The sequence below is a fragment of the Hippopotamus amphibius genome, chromosome X, assembly GCF_030028045.1.
Source record: "Hippopotamus amphibius kiboko isolate mHipAmp2 chromosome X, mHipAmp2.hap2, whole genome shotgun sequence".
In the NCBI taxonomy this organism is placed as follows: domain Eukaryota; kingdom Metazoa; phylum Chordata; class Mammalia; order Artiodactyla; family Hippopotamidae; genus Hippopotamus; species Hippopotamus amphibius.
In genome coordinates this window covers 39,680,273-39,695,558 of record NC_080203.1, presented here as the reverse complement: position 1 = coordinate 39,695,558, position 15,286 = coordinate 39,680,273, and the positions used below count along the sequence as shown (strand labels likewise).

Here is a 15,286-nt window from a genome sequence, read left to right as displayed (position 1 = left end):
CCTCTTTACAGATGATCCCAAATCACCATCTCTACCCATGAGCTCTACACACATACATTTGCAGGGACCTAGTGGACATTTCTATACAGATATTGTAGGAAGCACTTCAAATCCAGAATCAATGCATAAATGTAACTCTCCTCAATGTGGTCCCTCTCTTGGTTGAAGGGACTGCCTTGGTCCCTTTTATTTAGATAAAAGCCTTGACTTGCTCCTCTTCCCTACTTCTGAATGATGATTAAGTCCTTTCATTTTTTCCACAATATGTTCTTTTCCTTCCCTTCTTCGTATCCCACTGCCACAGCTCTTGTTAAGGCTCCCACTTCACCTTCTTTGGATTGCTGCCACAGATTCTTAGATAGCAATGTCTCCTAACTAATTTTCCTGTTTCCAATCCTAACCTTACACTTCCCCCAATCTATCTGTTCAGAATCCTTCAGTGGCTACCAACTGCCTTTAGAATCAGGTTTAAACTTCTTACTCTCTACCTTCTGGGCCATATTCGCCCCAATGACCACCTTCTCTATGTGCACTGAAACACCAACCAAATCAGACTATTGGAGATTCCTTAGAACTTGCCCCATACTGTGCCACCTACACGCCTTGACTCACAAAGTTCTCTTTAAGTGAATCCCTTTCCTCCCCCACTCTGTCTCCACCTGTCAAATATTCTACTCATTCTTCAAGCCCAGGCTCAAATCTACCTCCTCTTTGACATTTTCTGTGATCCTCAACCCCGCTCCTGGAATTCCTCTCTCGCTACTCTATGGTCTCATATCATCTATCACATTCTGCCTTATATTAATAATTATTTTTGTATGTGCCCTTCTATTCCCCTAGAATGTGAACTCAGAGAGAACAGGGATGGAGGCATTTTCAAATTGGTAACTCCTCAGAGCTGAGAATAGTCCATTTTTAGACTACTGGCATTCAGTGTGGTTTTGTGGAATTAGAAGAAATGGAAACAGCCACTCATTTTCCGAAAATGTTTGATATTTTCCTTTTTAAATAAGTACCCCTGTGAGCCCATGCAGAAATTCATTTAGCGTTTGTGAGTCTAGCTCAGTCGTGGTTGTCAGCAAGCTTTCTATTGCTGCCAAAATTCGAAGGTGAAATTCAAATTTGAGGACTGCTTATCAGGATCCTGGGGTTCTGCTAAGCAATGTCAAAAGCTGGCCAAGAGCTAGTTCAGGTAACTTTCTTCAGCCATGTAGTCTAAAGGCTCGAGGGCTTGCTGTAACAAAGCCAGAGTAATCACACAGAGCTAAGATGGGAAGGATGGGCTCGTACATCCCACGGGCTTTACTGCCAAGCAGAGTTCCATTGTGTCCCCCCTCGGGATGGCCCTGCCATTCATTTCCACTCTGTTTCAGACAAGAGAAGCAAGTATAGTTAGACAAAAAGAAATCAAAAGGTTATGGGGAGACGCCTCAAAATGTACTGGTCAGCCGTGCGCTAGGAAATGCCTTCTGTACCTGGTCAGTTTTATGGTTTTCCTGAATTCATTAGTAATCGGAGCTTTGTATCCTCCTTTCCTCAGTAAGGAGTCTATGGTCTGAATATGGTCCCATCCTGTAGAGAGTAGACCAGATAAAATACCAGTCAAGCACATGTAACAGGCACCTTTGGTTAAATACAAAATGACTTTGTAGAGGTCAGCTATCACTGTCACCAAGTGCCATCAACCCCTTTGGTCCTAAAAACACACAGAAGAGCTAAGATTTCATCCTGCTCAGAAGCAGGTACACCACGGCACACCTTCAGTTCTAGCTCTCCCTGCTGGCTAGCAACACTGGCTTCTTTATCTCAACCACATGCGAAGGCAAGGAGCCTTAGAGGCTGCCAGTAACTGCCCAGTCGTGTCTCGGTAACAAACCATAAACATTGTATTCTCCTCTAGCAGTGACATCTTTAAAAGGGAGGGAAAAGCCTCATTGAGCCAACTCAGTAGTACTAAGGACTCCCACACTAACTCATGGTAATCGCCATTTCTAACCGTATCTTCTGTAGTCAATCAAGTGCATCTGTGCGCAGCATTCAAAGGCATCTTTATGGGTTCTGACACAGGATGCGCTCATAGCCAAGGCCCTCTTATGTATGTTTTACAGAGCCAGTGGAACTACAGGATGAAGTTTTTGAAAGCAACCCAAATAAATCTCCGATAGCTGCTTTAAAGACTACCTCTCTTGTTTTGGGGTTTAATGATATTGAATTTTGCAGTTATATACGTATCACATTTATATGAAACAGATATGGGAAAACCAAATTACCGATGCTTTCTGATGAGAAGAAAAGCTCCATGAGATAAAGGAGAGGTATTCATTTCAACTAACATGAAACTATAATTGAGTAGTAGCTAGAAAGGACAAGATAACTACAGAGTGAAACCTTATTTTGTGTTACACTGGGAGTTCCTAAAGATTTGTGCTATATCTGTAAAGTCAGAAAACGCTTGTTGATTAGGAACATATAAAACACTAATAGTTCATGTATTTTCAATGCTCCTAATCTTCATGGGAAACTTACAATCTTAACAGTAACAGAATGAGTAATGGCACCCACCTAAGAAGGAAGCATTTGATACTGACAATGAACTGTGTGGCTGACCGTCAAACAAAAGGCTTGTTTATGCCACAAGGCTAAATGAAGCATAGAGGGATATGGGAAAATGGCACTTCAAATTCATAGCCAACCATCACCTACAATAAATCCCAACTTTTACACATCTTTGCTTTTTTGAAAGTATACTTTTATATGCTTTTGCTGTCAAACTTTAGAACAGAGATTCAACTTCTGTGTAATTCACTGATTTCATACAGACATTGCAGTGGCAGTGATGGAAGAGTCGTTTCTTATAATCTGACAGTGATCAATTATCAGATACAACTGCAAGGTCAGATAGCGCATTTCAATTTATGTATTTGTTTAAATTCTTCACCAGATCACATGAAAGAAAGTACAACAATGACCTTGCTCCTTTGCAACCTCAGGTAGGTAGGTGGCGGTGCGTTTTGATCCTTTTTCATTGATGAATTCTATTCTAATGCCATGTACACCCACCTGAAAGAAATTGGCAGTTTTATTAGTACAGTATTCTTCATAGAAACAGAAAGAAAAAGTTATAATTTAACTTTCAGAGAATGCAGTTCTTCCTTTCCCCTTGCTTTTGATAAGGGCATATCTGTTTTCTCTTTCCAAAACACTGACTTTGGGGATTGAAGGCCATTATGATGGCCATGGAGACTGAGAACACTGATATGCATGTGCCCAACATGCACCGGGCTATGTCATCCTGTTTGGAACCAGGACCAACCATTCTGGAGCTGTGTGTAGAATAAGACAGTCGATGGCAAGTGTCCTGCCCCCACCCCCAAATTATGGCTCATGACAATAAGGAACTAGACCAAGGGAACCGACTTCAGAGAGACAGCAAACAACCATTCTGCTTTCAGGGATAATCACCATTTCAGAAGGAGTTCCAAAACTTCTGGGGCTGCTAACTCCCTTCCCAAACTGTCTAGTCTCTTTGAGACCTTGACTTATATGTAGATAAACAAACACAGATAAGACTGAAAAAAATCTAACAACCAGATCCTGCATCGTCACCCATTACAGTATTTCTAAAAAACGTATTCTGGCTTAAAGTGCACCGGTGGCAAACCCTCACCGTCTGTTTACAACACTGCTGCCAAATCTAAGAGCAGTAAAGATTTCAAGTTACTTTGGGGCAAGGCATTTGTACGCAATTTCTTATACACTAACCCAGAGACCACTATAACTTTATGATGTGAAACAGACAAACTTTTGATGGTACCCTAAAAAAGGTAGTCTCCTAAGTCAGTGTGGGCAATTTCTTGCTAATGTTTTAAGAAAGTTATGTACTTTTTCTTTCATTAGCATTCAATCAAAAGGAATCTGTCCTTTTCCATCATACCTCGCATAGAATAGTGTATAGAGCTAAAGATCATAAAAAGTTCTTCTTTATATACATTGATAATAAAAATGACATTTCAGAAGTATAGTAACTCCATTCTGCTCTCCCAAATCTATGGTTGCTTTAGATCAAAGGTTCCCAGGTGGAATTTAAGGCTGTCCAAGGTCCAAGAGGGAAGATGTTAAGACCAGGTAAACATTTTACTGGAGAAAGAGGCTTCTTTTCAGAGCAGGTGGTTACATCCATTCATCTGTATGGATGTAAAGGTCTAGAAGAGGAAAAGGGGTCCGTGAAAACTTCTTCTGCTGCTTCTGCGCTTAGTCTGAAATTTCCAGTTTTTCAGGGAATAAGAAGTCCTCTGGAAAATCCATTTTATTTTTTCCCCAGGTCTTCACACATCCATCCATTAGAGTCTGTCAGATCGTCTGAGCAGTTTATGTTTTTTTATTAAAGCCTATCTCTGTGGCTATTTCTTCTGATATCAGTATTCTTATGAATATCCTTCTGCTGAAAATGCAATCAGGGCAGCTGTTTAAAAACTAACACAATAAGGCCTCCCATACCCTGTGGGAAATGACTTTGGACAGCTGAGAAGAAATATGAGTGCTTAGCTATCAGGCATTTCCAGGATAAAGGACATCTACTAATCTCCCTAGTGCCTGACACAGTATTGAGACAATGACAAATTGGCAACAGTTTCTGTATACTGACTTTCTGATCAGTGACTTTGAATTTTTTTCCTTCAACAATATCGGATCCTTCATAATTTGTTTTTAAAAACATACAGCATAAATAATATACACTCCCATCGTTCACTGAGGTGCATTCTGCATCTTCAACTCAATTTATCAAAAATCTGTCATGTTAAAATTGAAAAGAATTTTGGTGTTTATTAAGGTGTCTCATCAAAGCTGTGAGAGGAAGAATGTTAGACTCACTCAATCAGCGCTGTTTAATTGGTATGGGGTGGGGGTAGGGGCTGCAAAGTTTATCAGAATTTCAGGAGGTTTCGTATTTCCCCAAGTATAGTTTGTGAAAAGAATAACTCCCCGGGTGATTTTTATTCCGGGTTAACTAGGTAACCTCTAATAATCAGTCTAGCTCCGACCAACTGTGGCTAAGTGTTGAAAAATAAGTGATTTAGGCAAATTGGAGGTGATTTAGACATAAATCCTTTTTTCACAGGAGTACATTCTGTGCGCTTCAACAAAAATTACAGAGATTTTGGAGCCTAGTAATTTAATAATGAAAAGAAGTAAGACCAATTGTATGGTATGCGAATAATACCTTAATAAAGATATATGCATATGAAGAGGTTAAGACCAAACTGGAAGGACATGTTGATAAAAACAAAAATTATTCATGGATAAAACTAATTTACTTTTATATTCTGAGAAGGCCCCACCATCAAATTTGCGATGAAAAAATTATGAAAATTCTCCCATTTTGAATTACTACCACATTTACAATTTTTAAATTCTTTTCTGCGTTCCTACAATTCTGAACAATCGAAAGCCCCTGTAAATTGAACTGTGGGTACAGTGATTTTCAAGTGATTCCTTTGTGAGAAATAACTTATTTCATAGGTCAAAAATATACTCCACAGAGATATAAAGCCAAAGCCTGAGTGACTCTTTTTTTTTTTTCAACTAGTGGAATCAGGAGAATGGTAATAATGTTCTGAACAGAATCAAAGTATAATAGGCTTTTGTCACCTGTTGAGCAACAGCATTTTCCTTGCTCCCAGAACCACAGACGCCAAATAGTCATACTGCGTAATCAAAACAGGAGGGTGGAAAATGGCCTGCTGTGGAGACTGACCGAATCTGGCCAACCTGTGGAAATCACTGGCTTTGCAAATTAAGTCATCTCCACTGAAATGAGCACCAAAACTAATTCTGTATTGTTTGAGGGAGGCATCTGTCATAGCTGCAACTCCAAAATGTAACCCTCATGTATAATAACTGAATCCTCCCTTCGACAGATTGGAGACTCCTTCGGGCCAGCAGCATCTCAAGAGCCAGAGGCTCTAGCTGCAATGATCAGCTAGATAAGAGATCAGTTAACCAGGGGCTGGGTTTCCTTGAAGCAAATTTGCTCGAAAACTCTATCACAGTAACTTTCCATTTCTCAGGATGGATAAGGTGTTAGCATATGGAAAAACTATGTCACCAAACACCCCTAACGACCACTGCCCAAAGTACAGCCAGGTGAGCAAAAACTGGAGACGTGCAAATCTAGCCTTAGTGGAGGCTTCAGGTCATTTTCAAAATTATTAGAAGGTCTGGGGAGAAAAATACTTTCAAGGTCCATCAGCTGTGATAATATCCTTTTAATCAAGACTGTACTTTTGCTAAGCAAAGCTATAAATCAACTCGAATGGTAGTAAATTAAATGTAGGACTTATAGATAAGAGGATATGGAATTAAACAGAGCTGTATCTGTGTGTGCTGGGAGCGAACGTTAAGAGCAGTTCAACAGAGTCCTATTTCACGTTGAAAAGAAAGCCATGTTTATTGCGAACCTTTCCACAGCAAGTGATTTTTATTAATGCTATTACACAATCTTTTGTTTGTAACATCACCCAGAATGATTAAATATCAAGGTTAATGTTAGGACCCTAAAATATATCTTGATTATTCCGGAGCTGAGTATTCAGCGTGGGGATTATGCACCCCCAACTCCCCCTGGCCTCGGCCTCATCCTCTTTCCTCTCTTGTCCATTTCTCTATTTGTTCGCTCCTCTATCAGAGCGCATGTGGGCACAGGGAAAAGAGATACACACAAATTAATCAATTTTGCTACACAGTAAAAAGGTTTGGTAGGAGAAGAGATTATAAATAATGGCTAAAATGAAGCTTCTAGACTGTCTGCAGATTTCATTTATCCTCGTTATCTGGTCCCTTGTTAGAAATGTGGCTTCATTTAAAACTATTACCCCCTAATGCAGTGACTCTCAACACAGGAGCATTAAAAAAAAAAGTGCCCTCTCCCTCCTCATTACAATACATGGTCCATATTATGCTCTGCTCAACTGCATGGTCAAAGTTTAAAATACCCTAGTCTGTCTCTAAGGCAAGTGTTAGTCCTATAATCCACTAGCAGCACTACAAAAGGTTCTCGCTTTTACCTGTGAGCCTAATCAGCAAGCCAACAATCCGGATATGCTGAAACATGGAAAAGAGTCATCTAGCTAAAAGCATCAGTGAGCATAAAATGTGCTCTGGCGAAGTGGAGTAGGCTCCATGCAAGCCTTGGACCATTTGGGTCCATAATTACCTACATAGCCCTGACCCTCCAAGCTAAATCTGCCCCAATCACATCCCAGCCAATAAAACCAATTTACTTCCTCAGGTTCAGCCTGTCTTAGCAAATGTCGCAGTTAGTCCCACTTGCCCCCATTTTTAGAACGAAATGTTGGGTTTCCCTGTAACGGTGTGGCCATAGCTCACTCCACTGATTTTCAGTGGGTTCACCCTGAATAAAATAAAAAATATCAGGAGGTCAAAGAATCAAAGGTGGCTTTGTTGCTGATATCATTTGGCAAAATAGGCTTTGCAATTAACAAAGCAGCCAGTCCGCCGGTCATTCACATAAGACTGACCTGCCAGGCTCAGTATGCCAGTTCCACTGAATTGAATGAAAGGACTCTGTTCCTAATGAGAGGAGCTCAGGATGTTTGGCACACTCCCTAACCTTTAGAGGCTGGCATTGTAGGAGACACACATGCTCTCTCACAAAACAGCCCATGGTACCACGGACAGAAACAAATACTGCATTGGATAACCCACGGGTCTGACCCAGAGTCTGGTGTTTCTGATATTTTTAGCAGGACAAAGCCACAAGCGATATTTCGCCTGAAAGCACAAAACCCAAATGCAGCAACTTCAACTCATTCACTCATAGCCCCACCCACACCTTTTGCCCCACCCTCAGCTCAGCCTTCTGCAGACTGACTCTTCCTCTTCCCCATGAAAGCAAGTTCCACATAAAAGAGGAAAATACTCCAAACTTGGGCCTCCACCAAGAATAATTCTTATTTGGGCAAGAAAAATTAGCATTTTCATCATAAAGGCTGATGACAATTTGTACAGATCCTAATGAATCACTTCCCCCAATCCTGATAATGTCGACTCAGAAAAAATAATGTCGACTACATATTGTCCAGATCTGCCCATCAAATCCTCAGAATTGTGATTCCTCATCACTTTAATCCACGCGTCAATTTCGGAAGTATGAAGTTTTGAAGGTGCCCATCTGATTAACAATTAACACAACAATTAACAATGGTTAACAATTAACACTTCAGAATCTGGCCAAATAAATTTTAAAAACAGTGTTGCTGCAATTCAGGGTTTTTTTCTCAGTAATTTTTACTTTTGTAAACCTTAAAAATTGTAAACATGGAATTTTTTGTTTATAAAAACAGTAAATGCATATTACCAAAAAAATCCCTTTGAAAAGTATAAAGGAGAAAATAAAGATGACGTAATCCTAGTACCACCTAGAGACAACTCTTGCCTTCATGAATTAAAAAATAACCTCTTGAACCAACTGAGATGTCGCCAAGGACTATATTGTTAGGCTGTTTTTATCCATTATCGGACCAGTTCCTATAGTTGTCCTTGCTTTCAAATCTCCTTTAAGTGAGAAGCTTTTAAAAGCAGAAGAAATACTACAAAAATAAATCAAAAAGGGTAACTGACTGCAAAGCCATCACTTGGGCACAAGTAACCTTTTAATATATTCTACTATCAAAACCCTATTTCACCATCTACCTCAGCTGAGGTTTTTTTTTTCCTGCTGTTATTTTGTGAAAACAACTGCAAAGGTCTCCCTGACCAAAACACATATGTGTTGCTCTTCTCTAAAATCCCTGCAAACCAGACAACTTTAGCTTAGAAATTAGTTCGGTCTCCAAGGACCAATTCTTGCCTTTTGCAGAGCTTACCAAAAAAAGACCAATTAGTGCCAATTTTGATTCATGTAGGAGACTTAGACATCTTGTCTATCACAAACACAAGGCTGCCAATTTATTTCACAAAGGCCACTGAACCACAATCTGATAACATTTATTGTAACTAATAGCAGACACACAGTTCTAAAATACCTGGACTAGCTAATCATCACCCCCATAAACTTTTAAAGAATTAGTAAATATTTTAAAATAAAGCATGGCTGATGAAGAGGTGTTCTGAAAAGCTATGAAGCCAAACATGTTTATATATCACTTGCAATGAAAGAAACTGTCTTACTCTAAGGTCTCGCAGGGAACAAGTGACAGCTCAGAGTGCAATTAAGGGGGAAAAAAACCCATTCTCTGTAATGATTAATTATAATGAGCATTCCTTAAAAATTGAACATCCTGAAGCTTTCCAAGGAAAGTTCAGGCAACACAGGTGACCTTTAAATAAAAAGCCTGCTTTTTGTCAAAAGTTAGAAAAATGCATTCCTACCATTTTTTAAAAAAGGGAATGAGGAAGGGAGTGAATTTACAGACAAGGAAACTAAAGTTATAAAATTTTCGTAAAATCTAGAGATGTGATTTAGTTTGCTTTTCAAAGCTTGGGGGGAAAACACCTCTTGCAAATGTCCCCAATATAAAAATAATGTTGTTTGCCTGATAAGAAACAGAAAAATCTTATACACATTAGAACTGTGCATTGAGTATCTGACTCAATATGGTTTTACTCAGTCTACAAAAGAGATTTGTTTCTAAAAAGTTACCTATGGGTTGAATTTATGTAAATGAATTAAAGTCATGAGGAAGACAGTAAAGAAACCCTATAGTGTGTCCCTCTGCAAAGGAAAATATCTATTTGTAAAGTGAATAATCACTCCCTAATGTTTGCTTAATTTAGATTTATACATATAATGTTGACTTAGAGGATGATGCAGTAATAAAATAGAAGCATTTATGGTTTAGAATAGAGTATTTTTCTTCCTGAAGAGAATTCTTTTGTGAAAAAGAAATCGAGAATGTAAAATTTTAAAAACAGGACTTTCACTTTGTTGCCTACATTTAAGTTGGCAATGGCCATTTTAAAAGTTAGGGACTTCTTATGACTTCTGAATGGCTAGCAGTGATTCACTGCCTGGAAGTAAAACAAAACAAGCCATTTTTAAAACGGGAGTCACAGCGTCACACTCTGTCAGCATCCAGAGAGACCTTAGGAATTACCTAGTCCAACTTTTCCAGCTTCCTGGTGAAGAAACGGAGATCCAGAAAGCTCACCAAGCTGGGTAGTGGCAGTTAGGAAGAGAACCCGAGTCCCCTCATTCCCACAATTCAGTACTCTCTTTTTATCAAATGCTGGGAATATACACACAGAATCAAGCTGTCCAGGAAAGAGTAGACTGGAATGGAACTACTAGGCAGAGGGCTGGAAGAGTTTGTGGATTTGTGGGGAAGAAGCAGGAAAATGTCCCCCCTTCCCCACCCCGCCCCCCCCCCCCCCCCCCCCACCAAACAACACACTGGCAGGGAAGCAGGAAGCGATTGGAGGAGGCCTGAGAATGGACGACAGCAGCCCATTTCACTAAGAGTATCAATAGCTAATGGAAATTTTTATTCATTAAATCACCTTCTAGAGGTTACTTTACTTTGTTCGGCTTGCTTCCTCACTAGGCTTCTGATACATTGAATTGTTGACTCACAGCAAATTCTTTCTAGATGGCCAGGAAGCGTGAAGCATTCCTTTCCCAATGTTCCACAGCACTTGAAAAAACATTTAAAATAGAACATCAGGACAAAGACTAAGTTATCGTAATGGTAGTGACAACCTCAAGGTCCCTTAGAAAATACTGTGAAAGACATTTCCCTAGATATATGAAGCCTATGTATTTTTTTTAAAAGGCAGAAATCCTGGGTTAGAAGAGAAGCAAAACACAGTATATATTATAGTTGGGAAAAAATAACCAAGGGTTGGGGGTTGACAGAACATATACCACTAGAAGTCAATTCACTTGGTGACTCTGTGAGTCACGCTAATCAGCCATGTATGAATGGGAGCACTGTTTTCAGTGGAACATTAAGAGGAGCTAGAAAAATGTAAACCTTTAAGTGGGGAGGGGGGTAAAAAGAAGAACGTGAACTTCTAAAATATGCGAGATAATGATGATAGCTGATTTATGCATCTCATCTGTTTACCCTCATGAAGGTTGCTACAAAAGCGCCCTGTTAGTAACTGCAACTGAACACGTCAGAAATGGAGCTGTGATCACTCAAGAGGCTACTTTGGAGGTTGCTTTTAAAGTGAAGTACAGCTCTCTGAGTACCAAGAGTCTGGCAAGCTTGGGTGCGTTAGGGACGGAGTGAGACTAAGGGCTTGAGGTCGAGCTTCGTAGACTGGGGACAGATTTTTGGCGTCACCTAAGAATCATGCTGGCTGGCCCCACCCAGCGTGGGCTGATTCCATATAAGTGTTGGGTGCTAAAAAGGAACCGTCTGCCTTAGGACCACAAGTAACAGCGGTATACACAGGCGAGATCTCAGTGATTTGGGGAGCTATAGATAGCAAAAAGTGCCTTATGGTTTGTGAAAATGTCAGTAATCTATTGAAATATGACCTGAAGGTCTATTTCAGAATACAGAAAATATTTCTTCCTCATGCCTTCAAAATGATCTTGTCTCTCCAGGAGAGAGAAAAGATGCCTGACTACAATTTATAAAATATTTTGACGTCTGTCAGCAAATTGCTACATCAGTTCCCCACAGGATCACTGGTAGCAAACTTGCTATACAAGTTCTTCTGCAAACAAAAGGCTTATTCATTTATCTCATCCTGCAAATGAGCAGCTAGTAGATGACACACACCTAGAATCACCCCTCGAGTCACACTCCAGGTATTGTGATGTCATTGGTTTTATCTCCTTTCAGAGCTTTAAAAGGAAACATGGCTCCCAAGTGGTGTAACTGTACAAGTTCTAGGCTCCGTGTCACTTTAGAGGACGCTCACATGCTGCGTGAACTTTTCTCTTTCTAAAGCGCCATGTCTGTCAGCCATCCTGCCATTCAGAATTGAGAGTGTTGTCAACTGAAGAACACAGAACAACGGTGATAAGTTTCCGTGTTCAAACACAAGGCAGATCACCTCAGAGTCCTCCCCAGAGGAGCAATTTTCCTCATTTAACAACCATGTTAGCCTTGCAGGTAGATATTCCAACTTATCAGTTAATGAATTTTTCCCCAGATCAATCATTCCTCATTCTTCTCATACTTACAGGGCAATGATCAGAAGAGAGGGACCACTGTTCCAATTTGTCTTTACAGCCTTTCGTGGCTGGCTTTGTTGTTCTTAATGACTACCCAGATTCCTTGAGAGGCTACCTACAGACCCTTATTTTAAATGTATAATTACTATTTTGAGGAAATATAACAGATGGAAGCATTACTGATCATTCTGTCAATTCAACAGTGACTTGAAATTAACTACATCCACTTGTGAAACCATTTATCAAACATTCTTCACGTTATCAAATAGAAGCATTCTAGCCTCTAAAACAAAGTCTCATGTAAACCCTATTTTCCTACTAACTGCCATCATAAAATTAGAGACATGTTACCAAAAGAGAGCTCCCAAACAAGCTGAGTTAAAAACCTTGGATGAAGAAGAGAGTAACTGCCAGCCGTGTGGCAGTTCACTTGTTTCCTGATCATTTGAAAATTAGGTGTCTATTACCACTGGTCACGTCCCTCATCCTCATGACCATGGGGGATGTCTTTCTTGTTGCTGAAGTTCCCTAACTCTACCCTTGGGGACTTCTAGACTTTGCCCTCTCCCTGCTTTGATCTGGGCATTTTCATCCCTTTAATTAGGAATTCTACTGCAGTAACACGCTTCACCAGTGGGGGTCAACTCTCAAACTGTACTTCCACCAGAAAAGCCCAATGTTAGAGGCTTCTGCTTATATAAAACACACTCATTACTGATCCCTGACTTAAAAATTCTCTATTGAAATTCTGTAATCATCTCCTGTTTCCCCCTCTGGCATAAACATATATAGCACTTTGCACTTCACGTTAAAATGAGACACTTATGGTGAATAGGGTATTTCATTCTTGGAAGAAAAGCTGTACCTGTTTGGCAGTGTGAAATTTCTCAAAGTGAAACGTATACCTTCATAATATCGACTGACTCCTCATAAAGGAAATCCACAATATAAATAATTAACTTATATACAAAGATAAATCATAAACAAAGACTTCCCCATAGTCCTGTTTTTAATAGTGACTGTAAATTTAACATGATCTCAGGTACATAAACATGCAGTTTTATTGATACAAAGACACAGAAAGAGAATTAAGAGAAATAATTCCAAAATATTAACAGTGGTTATCTCAGAATGGTGTGATTGCAAATGGCTTGCATTTCTTTATGTTTTTTGAATTTTTGAAGTTTTCTTCTTCCTAGAATTACTACATTATTATGGACAGGAGGTTTAAATATATACATATATATGCATATGTGCCTTTTTTGTGGTAAAATACACATAAAATTTACCATTTTAACCACTTTAAAGTGTACAATTCAGTGGCATTAAGTACATTCACAATGTTATACAACCATCACTACTATCCAGTTCCAGAACATTTTCATCACCCCCAATGGAAACCCTATACCCATTAAGCACTCACTTTCCATTCACCCCCTTCCCCACAACCCCTGGCAACCACTAATCTGCTGTCTATCTTTATGGATTTGCCCACGCTGGATATTTCATATAAATAGAATCATACAGTATGTGGTCTTTGTGTCTGGCTCTTTTCACTTAGCATAATGTTTTCAAGGCTCATTCCTGTTGTAGAATGTATCAGTACTTCATTTCTTTTTATGGCTGAATAATATTCAATTGTATGGCTATAAATGCATTTTGTTTATCCAGTCATCTGTTGATAGACATTTGGGTTGTTTCCACCTTTTGGCTATTATGAATGCTGCTGTTATGAACATTCATGTACAAGTTTTGTTTCAACATCTTTTTTTCATTTCTTTGGGGGTACATATACCTAGAAGAGGAATGTTGTTGACATATACTTTTTAAAAATGCCTTTAATTCTACTTTGGCATTCTGTGTTTAAAGTAGCAATGCTTTTTCAGAATTATTAAGGATAACCCTAACAATATCATTCTTACAATAGTACCATTCCATTTTTCAATCACTGATTATGGTACATTTTTTTAAAGGCCAAATCACATTCTTTTTAAAAATGTAATTTTCATCCTTATTCTTTGGGAACAAATTTCTCTTATACTAAATACTTTAAACTATGATGAATTAACTGAAAAGGACAGTCTTTTCCTCTTCACATAGCCATTCTAGCAGTACCTAAATCACTTTCAAATGCTTATATATTTTAACATACAAAGTACAAAAATATATGTTTTTTATTGTTGTTTCTTTAACAGAAAAGCATCACTAAATAGACATCAATGTTTAAATCTTAAGCGATGTATTAAATATACAATACCAAGTAGAAGCATATAGAATCTTCTAGAAATTCAAACTGGCAGATGCCGATCAGAGAGGATAAATACACCCTAAAAGAGTGCACAGTACCAATTCTTGAATGCTTTACCTCCCACCCTCCCAACAGAAAGATGATACATCTCATGCACATAAAAGCCCAATAATATCAAGGTTCATTTTAGCTGCAGACAGTGCTTGATGTGGGCTAAAGAAGATGATGGTGTGCTTACCCATACCTATTTAACAACTGTTGCCTATCCCCATTTCTCCTTCCCCCAGAACACATGCACACACGTTTATGCAATAAACATTCATGTGCATGCCACACGTGCACACTTAGGCACACATGAATGCGCTCCATCCCCCAGAACTGTACTTCCAACTCAGTGGCTGCAAGTAAGGGTAGAAGTGTTGTTGTAGCTCAGTCATCCCCTAGATCTCGGGCTTTTTCTGCTATTGTCACTCCCATTCCCACCAATACACACACAGCACCCTGCAATTCAGAAAGCAGAAATAAAATTCTAGCTAGAGTAGAGGAAGCAGTCACCTTAAAACAGTCAAAGAACCACCCAAACTGCAATATTTGTTAATAAGTAAGGGATATGATTTGGGATCATTTAAAAATAAAGTATTGCGAATATTTCTATAATAACGGTAGACTTCTCTTCAAGAAAATTTCAAATAGGAACAATAAAACTTATAGAAAACAACTGATTAGGAGATTTTAATTCTATAAAAGGTTTTACACATTCCAACTCTGCCAGGATCAATACTATCAACAAATTTTATTCTTTCCTTTAGAAAAATCTTAAGATGCTTTCGTATTTTAATAATGCTCAAAAAAAACCCTACCACAAAACTCAGAAAGGAACTCTTTCATCC

General features: G+C 39.0%; 1 protein-coding gene across 2 annotated transcripts in view; it reads right to left on the bottom strand.

Annotated features, from left to right (window-relative positions):
- AMMECR1 (AMMECR nuclear protein 1) overlaps positions 1-15,286 on the bottom strand; it is a 106,477-nt gene that overhangs the window by 5,270 nt on the left and 85,921 nt on the right. For both annotated transcript variants that reach the window (XR_009050261.1, XM_057717930.1), the window contains exons 4-5: positions 2,970-3,060; positions 1,476-1,572 (exon numbers count right to left, since the gene is read on the bottom strand). Coding sequence is in view for 1 of the 2 variants with exons in the window: in XM_057717930.1 (XP_057573913.1) it covers positions 1,476-1,572; positions 2,970-3,060 (188 nt within the window). In the remaining variant the exon portion in view is untranslated. The remainder of the gene's footprint in view (positions 1-1,475; positions 1,573-2,969; positions 3,061-15,286) is intronic.